Below are 15,392 nucleotides of genomic sequence, written 5' to 3' on the forward strand. Positions count from 1 at the left end.
TTCGTAGAGTCACCAGATTCAAATTACTGTGGTAACATGGGAAGAAAACTATCTGCCTATAAATGGGGCTGAACTTCATCGGCCCGGAGGAGGAAATAATCTCCAGGAAGCTCTGCACAAAGATGCCGAGGGTTGTGAGATTTGTTCTTGGTGTCATGTTTCCTTTATGATTGGGTTAGAGGTCTAGTTTTCCAGACTGGATTCAGTAAGTGGGAAAATCCCTTTCCCACTAGGAAATAAATATCATTAAGGAACTTAAAGATCCAATTGGATTTAGGAATATCTGTTATCCTCACCAATTTCAACAGGCTTGAGAAAACCCCTAGCTACGCGCCTAGAAGAGGTGAAACACATGATGCCTGATGTGCTATCTTTGAAAACTGGCTCGAACTTACAGCCAGTAACCTTTACTCGACAATAAAGCAGTGGTTTTGGAACACAACAATGTTGCATCAGATATAGGACTCTCCATTCGGAATATGATCAGTGATATTAGTAAATCCGATTGGACCGCTAACTTCCTTAAGTCAAGCTCTGTACAAAGCACAGCTGGGATGACTTGCATGAATACAGTCCTATGTACTGCATCATCTCCAAAGCCATATGGTTGCCCCAGTCTAGCTGACCAGGGGAAGCAAGATATCCAAGCTTAAGGTGCTACTCCATTTCCTCCAACTTGCTCTTTGCTGAACTCGTTTGGTATTTGTAGGGTGTCTCTATACCTCCTTCTTCAGGACCGAAGTAACAAGAGACAGATAGTCGTCACATCACAGGCGTGCCTTGTAGCATACCAACAAAAGTTTAATGTCTAGTGCTAAGATCTGTAAAACATTTATTTTATCGCCCCGCCTTCAGTTGGTGCTAGCATCTTTTGTTTTCAATTGTAGATCTTAGTTTTAACTGTTGTGCTTTACTTACCTGTTAGCATGATACTTTTCTTTTTCTGTTGGTTATGCTCTCACATGGAATCTGAACTTCTAGCCTCCTCCGTTCCCTGCAATAAGCCTTGCCTGTTTGTCCTCACTACTATGAGAATGCCTAAAGTAATTTGGCTATCCATGATGGAATGCATAACTATTGTGGCCCCGGGGTACAAGTGTTAAAGAACAGATGTGCCCAGTAACAATTGATTGTCCCTGGGTCCTAAGACAAGGCTTCACACATATGTATCTTTTGAATCCTTCATTTATTGATACACATCTCCACACACATAGCCTGCTGTGCTGGATCCTTTGCAATTGTAGTGCGTATCTGTCTCTTAATGAAGACCAGCAGAGGCCGGGCGATCCCATAGGTTCATAGGTTGCATTGGTAAATGCTACTTTTTTGTTTATTGAGACTGGACGTATTTTAAAACATCACAAAGCAATACATTCAGCAATTCACAAAACATTTTAAATAACGTAATATTTGACCCATTGCTATTACTATATCTGTAAGATCCAGTCAACCCAAGGAGCATTTGGCATCCTCAAGAGTAACAATATTATACTTAACAAATAGAGGTTGAAGCAATTTCCTCCCTTAAGGTAAAAGCAGGAGCCCAATATAATGTTATGGAGGTCGCGCCTTTTTCAACCTCTTCTCTTATAAAAAATATAGAATGGGCTTTTTAGCCTATTCATGATACTTTAAACAATGTTTAATGTGCTCTTGTATCTGGAAGCAACTTGAAATCAAATTGTATTCTGATGCAGAAAGAGACAAGTCGTGAGAGCAGAGCATTAACCCATTACTATTTAGTTACATCTGAAGAAGGCGCAGTTGTGGAGCCTGATCATAACATTTTTTTTATGTATTTGTAATTTGTATTTATATAGTGCTTACTATCTTGACGAAGTGTTAAAGCGCTTTGCGGGGAGCAGCAATCTAAGGTTAGAGGTAAATATGAAGTAGATTAGTAATGTGTGCTTTCTTATGTCTGTAGGATTAGTTGGGTTAGGCCTGTGCTCTTGAGCTCTCAGGCATTATTTACTTGAGTGTTTTGAATAGGAATAGATCAGCTGAAGTGGAGCAGTAAGAGATGTGAGGTGTTATTTGAAGTGGTGGACATGTGTGCCTGTGAGCGAGATTAATTAAATAGAAAAGAGGGACGAGTTTGTTTCTGCACTCTAGGAATGTGTATTGAACAGCGATGATTTCTGGTGTTCATAAAGCTTCCTGTTTTACCCTTAGCAAACTCCATGCTTTCATATGGGACTCTGCAGTGCTGGAGTTCGAAGCCTCCCAGAAGTGCGACCTGGTGACCACGGGAGAGCTCTTTTTCCGCTCGGGCTTCGGGATCGGCATGAGAAAGGACAGCCCGTGGAAGCAGAACGTCTCGCTGAACATTCTCAAGTTTGTAGCTATTTTTTCCACATAACCTAATATTGTGAACGTTATATTGCAGTGTTTTTCAGACCGATTTGCTTTGTGGCATGTTTACTTTTAGTTTAACACTACTTTCCAGGTTTCAGAATATTTGCATATTGTAGCTGGCAACTTAAGTTTGCACAGTGACACGTTTCAGCTGTTGCAGCTGATGGATTGAGCAGCAGTAGGAGGGTTACATAGGTGTATGGCCATTGGTGGAGTGAGAATTGCATGGCCATGATTTGTTTGGTGGTTTTCTACTTGTACCTACTTAGCTGATTCAGATTACATGTCCATGAAGGAAACCTTAATTCTGAAGGGAGAGGAACGGTAACAAGGGTCCTCTTAGCAGAAGCGTCTCTGCAATAGCTGCCAATGGGCAAAGGATAGCCTGTGGTCGCACATGGAAACAAGCATTGGCAAATCCATTAGGTTTGTTTTTAATGTGCTAAAACACCTAAGCAAAGGCATGCACAGCTGATGTTTGCATAAAACAGCGCAGTAAAGCCAGGCCTACTCAAATGGACACATCTTTTTCAGTATTGCACTTAAACCATCCAGCATACACTGTGCTGTTGGAGAAGAATAACAAGGCTACCTAAAGGTGTCACACAGTCACATATGACACAAACCCTTTGGTGGTAGCGAATTTACTTGTACGCCTGAAAGAATGTGTTTGTGAGTGTGAAAGTGAATGTGTGGTGTGATAGAAGGTGTGTGTGTATATGTGCAATCCTATGTTATTGTGAGTGAGCGCAGGTGTGTATGAAAAACAAAGGTGTGTATGTTTGGATTGAGTGAAACAGTGGAGGACTGAAAGTGTATCTAAGAGTTTCAGTGAGTGTGATAGGACGTGAGGGTTTGTGTTTTATTAGAGAAATGGAACATGGCTGTCCCTACAGGGCAGCACCTGCAGCATTTGTTGCACTTTTTCAAACAGGGGGCTTCACAGTGATGTTGTAAGTGGCACCGTAATCGCACCATGTTCTAGGCCAAGCTTGTATTCGAGATTAGAGAGGTGACAGACATTATGCTTCATTTCTGGATGCCTCTAGATATGTCTAAGTGTTGCAGGTTCCGTTGTTCTGGTAAATGGCGACTTTTAGAGGTTTTCGCAGGAGTGTTTTCATTAGCTCATTAGCAATGAGCACCGTTTAACTTTATTTTTTTAGCACAAATTGCACGTGTCTGAAATAGGCCATAGGATGCATTTTGCACTAAGACAATAGCGATTAATGCCACAGGACATGAACAGCAGCCTACAGGACACAGACAGCAGCAGCCAGCAGTCACTCGTGCTTTCTAAGTTTGCTGTTTCTCTGCTCCTGAGGTAGGATTTTTGTCTTGCCATATGAGCTACCTACGGTGTACCTGAGGGTTGGTTGATATGTTATAAAAGGGCAGTTTAAGGCTTGGCAAGAGATTTTAAATGCCAAGTCGACATGGTAGTAAAACTGCACATACAGACTCTGCAGTGGCAGGCCTGAGACAAGTTTAAAGTGCTGCCCGTGTGGGTGGCATAATCAGTGCTGCAGGCCCACCAATAGCATTGAATTTACAGGCCCTAGGCACATGTAGTACACTCTACTTGGGAGTTATAGATACATTAAATATGCCAATAGTGGATAAGTCAATCAAAGCATGTTTTAGGGGGGAAGCACATGCACTTTAGAACTGGTTAGCAGTGGTACAGTGCTCAGAGTTTTAAGGCCAACAAAAGGAAATCAGCAAAAAGGTGAGACAAAAATGTAAAAAGCGTGGGTAAGACCACCCTAAGGCTGTAAGGCTCTCAGCTCTAACACAATAAATATCTTGTATCTCAAGTTTTCCCCATCGAAACGGGGTTATGTAGGTGACATCTTACGAGTGCTGCACAAAAAGAAACTGCTCTATCTGCACTACAGCGATTAGTTAAAAGGGTAAAAAAGTTAGAAGTAATGAGACTTCTTATTGTTTGTGCATCATGGCAACTGCACAACACGTTTATATAGAGTGACAGGCTAAGGTATGTGATGCTTTTATGCTGCGAACACATTCCCTTCCACAGTTGATGAAAAGTCATATAACAGGAAGAACAGGATATTCAGTCTTGTTGAGCTTGGACTCAGTTGGCAGTGATTACAAGTTGTTGCCTCTAAGAACACATTGACATTTCTCATTTGTTGATAGTAACACATGTAGTCTTGGTGTAGCTTATGCAGGCCTGGGCCAGTGATCTGTTTCTTGGTGTAGGGGAGAGGTTTGAGGTGATTATAGGTATTGAGAACAAGTCCTTACTTAGAAAATCAGTGGTTTCACGTTGTGTAAATGCGCAAGTGGCTTTTTTCATATCTGAGCATGAATCCCCCGCATGCCTCAACACGACGTCTTTACACTCCCTGTCTATGAGATACTATGTACTAAAGTACTTTACATTTAAGTCACAGTTATTTAGTGGCCTATTCACAAATGTGTTTTCCTTTCTAAAGTTTGAGCCCTAAAATACCTATTTTAAGCCTGCGAGGAGGAATTCAAAGTGATAACTGGTGGTAGTAACTGTATTTACTACTGAAAGTGTCCATGCCATGAGTGCAGATATATGCAAAATAGTAAATTCTACTCAAGTTTTGGGAAGCGGCTATTCCAAGGCCAGTGGCGTAGCAAAACATTAGCCCCCGCGACTCCCTGCAATGTGGGGTGAAGGAGGCTCGCCCCCCTCCTTCCACCTTCACAAGGAGTCCCAGAGCCACAAACGTTCTCTCTCTCTCTCTCTCTCTCTCTCTCTCTCTCTCTCTCATCTGTCTTCCCTTCTCTCTCTCTCTCCCTGCTCTCCCCACTCTTTAGCTCCCTTAAACACCTGCTTTCTCCCCAAATCTCTCTTTCAACTCTCCTTTAGTAACACGCCTGTCTTGTCGGCAACCCATCTATCTTGCTCATGTGTCTTCTTCTATCCCTCTCCGTTGACCCCACACTTCTCTCAGTTTCTCTCTAAGCTGACGCTCACCCTTCTGTCTCTTTGACATCTCTCTCTCACAGGCCTCCCTTTCTATATCATTCAGCTGTCTTCACCTATCGCACACATGGCAAATTACTTTATTTCCTAATCTACCCCTCTCAGCTGTCTCTTAAATGTCTATCTCTATTTGTCTCCTACTATTCTTGGCTGTTCCTTTTTAAATTTGACTGTCAATTTACCACTCACACTACCTTACTTGCCCATCTCTGTCTCACGTAACACCTCTTATCTCTCTCAGCTGTTTCTTATGCTTCTTTCTGTTTATTACCTGTCTCTGACTGGTCTCCCTCTCTATCTAACTCAGCTGTCTTTCACTTGTCTTTCTCTCACACACACCTGTTCTCTCTCTTTCAGTTATCTCATTTGCACCTCTCTTGTTATCCCTTCTTTATCATTCTGACTCTTGCAAATATCCTACCCTATACCGGTCTCTCTCTTTCTTGCTTTCAACTGGCCTTTTCTCAACTTTATTACACGTCTCTCTACCTCTCTCACTCTCTAAGGTGTCCTTTTATCACCTCAAGTTCATTCGCATACCGCTCTCTCCCTCCCTTTCTCTACCTTTTAGCTGTTCCTCATTAATCCCTGCTTCCTCGCCTCTGTCGTTTACCTTTCATCCATGCACTTAGGGATCACCACCTGATTAACTGCTTTATGGGCACATTAGTATTACAGTAGAAATATATTCCACTATCTTCACCTGGTTGTTTTAGAGCTGCTACGTGATAGATATTTTAGAGACTTTTGATCACAGTTTGCTCCTCTAATACCAAATGGCTAAAACATACTTTGTGTTGGATCTCTTAAGCATGCATGGCATCGATTATTTGGTTAGAAAATGTACCCACTTAGAACTTGCAGCACAGTATCATTTTACCCTGGCACCCAGCTCATCTGTAGACTCAGATCCATAGGCAGTTGAGAAAGTTCTATTTTTAATTAAGTGCAGGAGAGTGCACCTTAGACTGACAAACGAGGGTCTCCATCCAGCTTTTTGAATTCATATCTTCCTAACTAAGATCAGTTGAATTGGCTTCTTGGGCCAGAGTCCCTGTGTTCCTTAATCATATGGAATAGACATCTCCCTTAACAGAGTCCTATGTAAATAGCACAAAGAAAATGGGTGCCCTTTTTTTTATAAATTACATCAGTGGAAAATTGCCACTTTCCACAACCACTCAATGCCTCATGATTAATTGACCTTCAAAATATGGAATTAGAAGAAGAGTTTAGGGATCATATTTGATATTCATGTCAACATTATGGAACAGCTGTACAATCAGACATCTGCAGATTTCTCCTTCTGTTTTTTATCTGAGATTGTTTATTCAAGTGAATTCATCTTTGACTTTGCTAGTTTTCTTAACCAATCATTTAGCCTATCTAATATTACTTGACATCTCTGGTCCATAAACACAAGTTTGTTTAATTTCTCCCGGGGTTTCTCTCAGGCCTCCAAGCCTGTTTACTGCACCTGCTTCTAAGCAGCAAAACCTTCTTCATTAGAAAACCTATGCTTGATCAGTAGGACCTGATGTAACCTACAACTGCTGTCAGTTGGTGCAGTAGCCATGTGAGGTCTGGTGCGGAGGCAATTTGTAGTGCAGATGAGGGATAAAAAGCCATGGGGATCAATTGTAGTTAGAGGATTGTAATGTCCAATGTTCCTAGGTGAGAATCTTGCTACTTTAGGTAGAAAATATGAGATTCAAATCCAGCCCTGCAATACTAGAAACTTGGTACCACTGATTCTTGCAAAGTTCCTTTGACGCCACAATACATACACATGAATGGTCCCACATAAGCCACTGCCAGCCTCTCTTTGAAGAGCTTTCTTTTTTCTAGTATAGTCTCTGACTTAGCCAATTACTTTATGAAAGATGGGGAGGCAGAAGTACAAATTAATTTTGATATAATTAACATACTCTGAGCATTTCTCGGTGGATCAGTGATTAATATGGGCTATGATATAAACACCGTAACGTTACATAAGTGCACATATGCACAGAATTCCCTTCCACAGACCACATGATGTGAAAATCAGAACTGCTCAGTAACACAACGTCAGTAATCAATCCGTGTCTACATATTTAATCAAATATCTGCAGGATATGCTATCATGGACTGGGTAGGTTGTCCCTCGCCTCCAAATTCTGGGCATGTGTAGTCCTGATCATGCCCCCTGTTGCGTCACTCCCTTGTCCGTGAGCCTCCACAAGGGCATCAGCTTCCACAGGCACCAATTTAAGCAGTACATGGAGCCAGCATAACCTTTTCGGGGGAGACCTGTGATTACCAGGACATGGCAATGAAACATTTAAACAATGAAAATATCGAATCAACAAATCCGTGTAAATATTTGTCCCCTTTAGCCCTAGTGCTTATTCACAATGAACAAAACGCAGGTGTGATAGGGAGCACCATGTCGCGTGTTGTAGCAACTATCTCTGCCCCGGTACTCGCTAACACCGGGTACTCTCACACCATGTGGATGAAGCCCACATCCATCGTCCCACATCTTGGGCAGGCCAACCAAACGGCTGGGAACATGGGTGCTATCCGTCGGGCATGAGATATGTCTGGTGCACACAACTGAATTAATTCTTCAAATATTCTTAACCACTAGAATTCCATACTTTATAGCTCAACTGTGGAGGTATCAACAGTATGCAAATAGTCTTAGATCCATTTCAAGAAGAATAATATAAATTGCTAGTTAGTTTCTGCTTTGGATGGGCACAAAAGTAACACCACTCAATCTTCAGCCTTTTTGGGCTTATTAGTCAAGTGCAGCAAAATCCTTTATGAAATGGCGATCTAAAATCAATGGAGTTGAATTCACTGGAGTAATTTCCAGTGTTTAGATTCACTCAAAAATTCCTGTCATTCATCAGTTTGCTATGTGAGTCTCCCATTGTCAACATCTAATTTTAATGGTCTGCATTAAATCGTGCAGTTCTTTTGAGACTTCATAAGGTCTGGAGGTCAAAAACTATTTTTCTTTTGAACACAACATTTTAGAGGTGTTGATGATAGTCTAAGAGGTTTTTGATAATATTTAAAGTACTGCTACACTGGTTCTATATTCAAATCATTTATGTATGTTAATCATTATGTCATCAGTGAACCAGCTGGTTTGACACACCAGTCCTCGAAGGGCACTAGCAGTACAATGGAATGGGTGACAATGGCAAATATGAGGTTATGATTGAAATTAACTAGTCCACATGGAGCAAAATCAGATAATTATTTGAACACGTATTTGATCAGCACCTTGAAGGAGAACAAGAAGATCATATATTCTTGTGGTGCTGTTTTTTGGGACAAATGATGGTGAATAATTGCATATGAAGACTGGCGCTGCTAGTGGCAGCAGCCGATACCACTTCTAGACAAGATGTGCTGCACAGAAAGATGTGTACGGGAAGCATTTCAGTGTCTGGGATGGAATGATGATAGTTTGAATATGACCAGGAACAGTCCGGTAGGGTCAATGCACTTCTGACCAACCGCCTCAATACTGCCGGTTTGTCAGAGGCGCTACCTTCTAGATAGTTGTAAATGGATTCCAAGGGTTGAACAGCTGTTGGTGAAACAATGCAGCAAATAATTATAACTGTGTGCCCCTAAACAGTGCACTCTCGCAAACTCTTGTACATAACTACACTTCTGAAAGATTTTTAAATATATTTGTTCATTTAGGTTTTCCAATAACACATCAAGGGGCTGATTCCGATCCGGGTCGGAAAGGCACCGAACGCGATCCGGCCGGAAAAACTACGAGCCGTACGTGTGTTTTCAGGCCGACTCGAACAGCTGTACGAGCGAGCAAGTACGATGCGAGCTACGTGAGATTCACCGACCGAGTCGTTTCCGGGTCCGAACCGCTCCGTACGTCTCGGTCGGAAGCTAACCGTGGCGTGCAATGGATGCGATTTACAACCGAGCCAGTACGATGCACATGTCGGACAGCCTGTGCGAGCCGGAGTGTCCGGCTCGCAAAAGCTCCCAGAGTCGGACTTTGGGGGTCCGCGTCGGACCCCCTAACACCCAAGCCCTACGACTCGGACACAGGGGGAGACCTATGGGTCTCCCCAACACAGGCATGTACGGTGCGGATGGCACTGACGTGTACCCACTGTAGGGGGCGCACTTGTTTGAGACGTACCCATTCAGTCAATGGGAGCACATGTACGCGTCGTACAACTGGCTCCCATTGACTCCTATGGGAGTCCGACCGAACCGAGTCCGACAGCATACGTGCGCATCGTACTCACTCGGTCGGACTGTAGGGGTCCGGCTCGGTCGGAAAACACTCCGGATCCGACTCAGTCGGAGTGCTTTCTGACCCGGATCGGACTCGGCCCCTAAGAGTTAGGCCACATTTAGGAAATACATGTGAAAGGCATACCATACTGACTGTATGCCTTTTTTGACATCACTGAACCTAGCTTCAACCTAAAAATACTCACATATATGTTCCCAAGTTATGTCACAGTCACAGATTGGTTTTATTCTATCTTGGACTTTCTGGAGAACTACCAATACCTTGCCGTTAAATTTCTGCCAAGAACAGCGCAAAGAGCAGTACCAAGAGCTTACCAGATACCGCACTCACAGGAAGAATTAGCACTTAATGTGCTGCCAAACAGCATTTTGTTGGATGGTACGTGCTGGACATCCTGGCCACCTGGACTGTTCTTTCCAGTCACCGTCACCCTGCACAGCTTTTCGCCAGTTGAATGGAAGTTAAAGGCCAGCGAGATTGCAAAATTCACCATGGTGCGAAGGATGTCAAACTTGGGCGTTGCTTGCATATGAATACAATAAATTCCAGGAAAGCAGCATGGATTAACCTTATAAACAGCCCTTCCTAGATTGTGGTGTGTCTATAGGTTGTTATCTAAGATACTCAATCCAAGATGTACCAGAGTGTTTTCCTATGATATGAGCTCCTGTTCAAAGCATATTTAAAGAATCGATCACCAGAGAAAGATGTGTCGCAAGGCAATGGTTCCATTCTCGGTTCTTTTCTCGTCCATGATGTCAGTAGATCTTTGATGCCTCCCTGATTATCTTCATCTAGATTCTGGAGCTACAAGATTGCTCTTTCAGTTTTTTCCCCCCCTAACTGGAAACGTCTTAAGGAGACACCTGACACCTTTAACATATACTTTTCTGTGAAATTTGGCTACTAAGAGGAGTTGCGTTTACACTTTTCAAACAAGAAGGGGACTCAACAGATCTTTTTAGCATCCATTTCTTGAATTTGGCAACAAAGTAGCCCCACTTTTTTTTACTAGTGCACACTTGACACTTCCACTGCAACACAGATTCAGCAAATGGGTTAGGAAGACCAAACCAATATCGTTCCAAATTCTATGCAAATCTGTGCAATTATCCACCCTTCCTAGCTAACCCACTAGATTACAAATACCAGTTAGACCTTAAAACCCAAAATATAATGTTGTGCTGTACCAGAAGCATCAGCACCCAAGTCATAGCCGCTTGCAGCATTTCAACAAGAATCATGCTCAGATATGTCAATGGTTTGTCTGAGGTCTTGTGCAAAACCGACTTCGAGGCCTCTTTGCTACTTCTCTGATCGATTCAACCTGGTGGACCTGCTGTGACCAATCTTACCCTCACTGCAGCTATGCATGTTGAACAAAACAAAAAGCCCTACCATCAATTTCGACAGCTACCCATTTCTAGGCATGCATCACAAATGCATTTTCCATTATCACCTGGTCAGTTCTATCACCTGCTTAAAGTGTCTACGGTATTTAAGATCCAACAAAGATCACTTCTTAAAAATGACCAGAGGACACAGCATATTTCGGTATTTAAGATGTGTACATGTTTTCTTTCCCGACAACACACATTTTTGTCATTAACTGAAGTTTTCTATAGCAGTGAGCAATGTTGAAAACAGCAAGCTGAATGTAAAGAAAATCATTTTGTCATTATATAGAGAGGACTATCAGTCAACTATATCAGACTAGTTCTCTTATCATTTTGAACTAATGGCAAGTTCTCTTATCTGATCATCCGATGGGTGTCAATGGAACGCTCAAGATGGCCAATCATTTCTATGTCAATAGAGCAGTGACTGAAAACTTGAAAAGTTGGGAACAGTTTTGGTCTTCAGACAAAATGTAAAACATCTCAAGAGAAATTCTTTAATGAACCAATACTAGTCATAAACGTCTATTCACACATGCTAGAAACCTCCCCATTGAGTTGTTCTTTTTCTGAAAATTAAAAGGTTTGTTAAAGAAGTGGATTAATTTCAGAGTTGTAAATAATGATAACTTGTATAGATGATGGCACTTTGATTTCAGCCCCTGGCTAGGCATTGCGCAACTATACAGCATCAGACTGAGCTGTGTAAACACGTTTAATTCAGGGAAATTCTTCCAAACAGCTTTCCAAATGCATAGCAGCAGGTAGGGTGAAACAAGTTATGCAAAAACAATCTTTATCCACAGCCATAATGCAAATTAATAAAGCATTAACAATGTCAACACTCCCTTTGAATTAGCTATTTGGAATACAGACTTGGATTGGAAAATAATACTGAAAACTACTGTAACTAGAGATACTGCTGAGTCACCACTAGAGACGTTTTTACCAGTGTGTCTCTTAGAAACTCACTCACTATTGGTATCAGTACTACCTTGCACTCCTTTGTAAACGTTAGTAACTCAGGGCATGATGTATGAAATTCCCATTCACAAAAAGTGGTCGCACATTGTATACCAAGTTTTTATGAAAGGAAATTTGTGACCCCACCTATATACAGATAGATGGGTTAACAAAAGTCGGAACTGCAGTGAGTCAATATTCATGTGGTAGGTTGTAAATTGTGACTCTTTATGATTGCATAAATCACAGGGATGATGGTCTGCTGAGATCAGCAGACCACCATGACTGTAACCACATTTTAAATAAAGTCAGCGTTTAAAAAAAAATGCGCCTCATTTTCCATAGAGGGAACTTGGCTGCACATAATAAGAAAAGGGGGGTTTTGGTTTGTTTTTTAAGGGTTTGGTATGGTCCTGATATAACGGCCTTCTCCCCAAAAAACGTTTTAACATTCACAAAGGGAAGGTGGGTCCTCAATTGCGAAAGAGTTAACAACCCCTTTGAGCTGCTGGTAACATTTAAAAAAAAATTGGGACCAGATTTCAGTTGCAAAACATTGATACGTACCTCAGCGAATCTCTATTTGAAAAGGACGCCCTGAACAAGCTCCTTCCAAATAGCTATTCATTATGGGTTTCGAAACCCATTTTGGAATTTGGTTTGTGTTGGACTGCCAATGCAGGGTTATCCCCAAACCTTTTGCCTTAACCCTTCTGTTTTCTGAACCTGTTCTGTGCACTTTTAAATCCCTAGTAAAGTGGTATTACTTGTACCCAGGGCCTGTAAATTTAATTATACTAGTAGGTCTGCAACACTGACTGTGCCTCCCACTGAAGTAGCTCTTTGAACATGACTCAGGCCTACCATTTGCAGCCTGTGTGTGCCAAAATAAACCTGTTGTCAGGCTGAAACCTTACTTTTAAGCATGCATAAGTCACCCATAGGGTAGGCCCTGGACAGCCCAGAAGGAGAGGGCAGGGTGCAGTGTATTTAAAAAGCCGGGCATGTAATTTTAAATTAGACATATCCTGGTAGTGGAAAATCTCTTACATTTGTATTTCACTACAGCAAGGCCTTCCTCTCAAATGAAATAACATGAGAGTTGCCTTATTACATTTAATAAGCTGTAATTTCGAAATGGGAACAGGTAACCGGTTAATGTTTGGTGGTGTCTTTGGAATTGTAATGAAAAATCTTCTCTTACGGCGAAGTTGGATTTTTTATTACAGTTTTGAAAAGGACACTTTAGAAATTTAGCACTTTCCTCCCTCAGCCATTTATTGCCTGCAGCCTGTCTCTGGGTCACATGTTTGGGTGTAGCTGAAATTTGGACTAAGTGTATTCCTCCTAGACAGCCACACAAAATAAAGAGCTTAGGTGTGCTTGGATGGGTCATCACTGCCAGGATGGGAGGGCAGAGCTGGGCATAGCCCTACTAATACTTGAATAGGTGGGTCCTGCCTCCACAGAAAGTGCTGCATACCCCATGTAGTTAGAATGGAGCTAGGGCAGGGGAGGCAGGAAGCATGTAGAGTTAAAGGAAAACCTCTAAAAGCTTCTCCCACTTAAAAGCAAGAACCAGGTATAAATATTGGACCTCAGACACCAACTCTTCAGTACACTTCTGGACCTGTGGAAACTGCCACAAAGGAGGACTGCTGTGCTGCTGAAAGGCTTCCACTCTGATGGACCGCTGCCCTGATGGACTACTGCCATGCTGGACTGCTGTCTTGCTGGATTATTGCCCTGCTGCCCACCTGTCTAAACCAGAAGGATTTGAACCCGTACCTGAACCCAGGGCCCCCAGAAGGACTCCAATGGCTAGTTGGCTGGCCTCCTGTTCAGAGTCACAGGGACATAACAGACACCAAACCACGTCAACCAGCACCTAATAACAAGCTGGAGTAAGTCCCTGACCCCCAAGCTGTGCCTCTCAGATCCTGGACCTTTGGTATGGGCTCGGAGAAGCTGAATTCAAGTTTTTGGGCTCTCTGCGACTGTGAACGGATCACTTGGTGCCAAAATCTTGCCACTTGCACAGCCCGCCAACTTGAACATCTGTCAGCTTGACCCTTTAAACTACAGCATGGACCACTTGCACGAAGCGCCACCATGAAGCCCTGACCCTACCATTTGCAACAACAACAGGATCTTCATGCTAAACCAACGCCTGTTCGTTATGCCAGGCCTGCTCTTTCAACAACATCAACAACCATCCACGACGCCTCCCTGCTCCTTGCTGCCCACTCCACCGTGAACGGGACCCTGTGCTGGACTGAGAAGGTAACTCTAATGTCAATGGTTTGTCTGAGGTCTTGTGCAAAACCGACTTCGAGGCCTCTTTGCTACTTCTCTGATCGATTCAACCTGGTGGACCTGCTGTGACCAATCTTACCCTCACTGCAGCTATGCATGTTGAACAAAACAAAAAGCCCTACCATCAATTTCGACAGCTACCCATTTCTAGGCATGCATCACAAATGCATTTTCCATTATCACCTGGTCAGTTCTATCACCTGCTTAAAGTGTCTACGGTATTTAAGATCCAACAAAGATCACTTCTTAAAAATGACCAGAGGACACAGCATATTTCGGTATTTAAGATGTGTACATGTTTTCTTTCCCGACAACACACATTTTTGTCATTAACTGAAGTTTTCTATAGCAGTGAGCAATGTTGAAAACAGCAAGCTGAATGTAAAGAAAATCATTTTGTCATTATATAGAGAGGACTATCAGTCAACTATATCAGACTAGTTCTCTTATCATTTTGAACTAATGGCAAGTTCTCTTATCTGATCATCCGATGGGTGTCAATGGAACGCTCAAGATGGCCAATCATTTCTATGTCAATAGAGCAGTGACTGAAAACTTGAAAAGTTGGGAACAGTTTTGGTCTTCAGACAAAATGTAAAACATCTCAAGAGAAATTCTTTAATGAACCAATACTAGTCATAAACGTCTATTCACACATGCTAGAAACCTCCCCATTGAGTTGTTCTTTTTCTGAAAATTAAAAGGTTTGTTAAAGAAGTGGATTAATTTCAGAGTTGTAAATAATGATAACTTGTATAGATGATGGCACTTTGATTTCAGCCCCTGGCTAGGCATTGCGCAACTATACAGCATCAGACTGAGCTGTGTAAACACGTTTAATTCAGGGAAATTCTTCCAAACAGCTTTCCAAATGCATAGCAGCAGGTAGGGTGAAACAAGTTATGCAAAAACAATCTTTATCCACAGCCATAATGCAAATTAATAAAGCATTAACAATGTCAACACTCCCTTTGAATTAGCTATTTGGAATACAGACTTGGATTGGAAAATAATACTGAAAACTACTGTAACTAGAGATACTGCTGAGTCACCACTAGAGACGTTTTTACCAGTGTGTCTC

The 15,392-nt window shown here is 42.2% G+C and overlaps 1 protein-coding gene across 8 annotated transcripts in view; it reads left to right on the forward strand.

Annotated features, from left to right (window-relative positions):
• GRIN1 (glutamate ionotropic receptor NMDA type subunit 1) overlaps positions 1 to 15,392 on the forward strand; it is a 697,943-nt gene that overhangs the window by 532,227 nt on the left and 150,324 nt on the right. For all 8 annotated transcript variants that reach the window (XR_014962874.1, XM_085610061.1, XM_085610053.1 and 5 more), the window contains one exon: positions 2,176 to 2,337. Coding sequence is in view for 7 of the 8 variants with exons in the window: in XM_085610061.1 (XP_085466187.1) it covers positions 2,176 to 2,337 (162 nt within the window). In the remaining variant the exon portion in view is untranslated. The remainder of the gene's footprint in view (positions 1 to 2,175; positions 2,338 to 15,392) is intronic.

Source organism: Triturus cristatus, chromosome 1_2 (assembly GCF_964204655.1).
Source record: "Triturus cristatus chromosome 1_2, aTriCri1.1, whole genome shotgun sequence".
In the NCBI taxonomy this organism is placed as follows: Eukaryota; Metazoa; Chordata; class Amphibia; order Caudata; family Salamandridae; genus Triturus; species Triturus cristatus.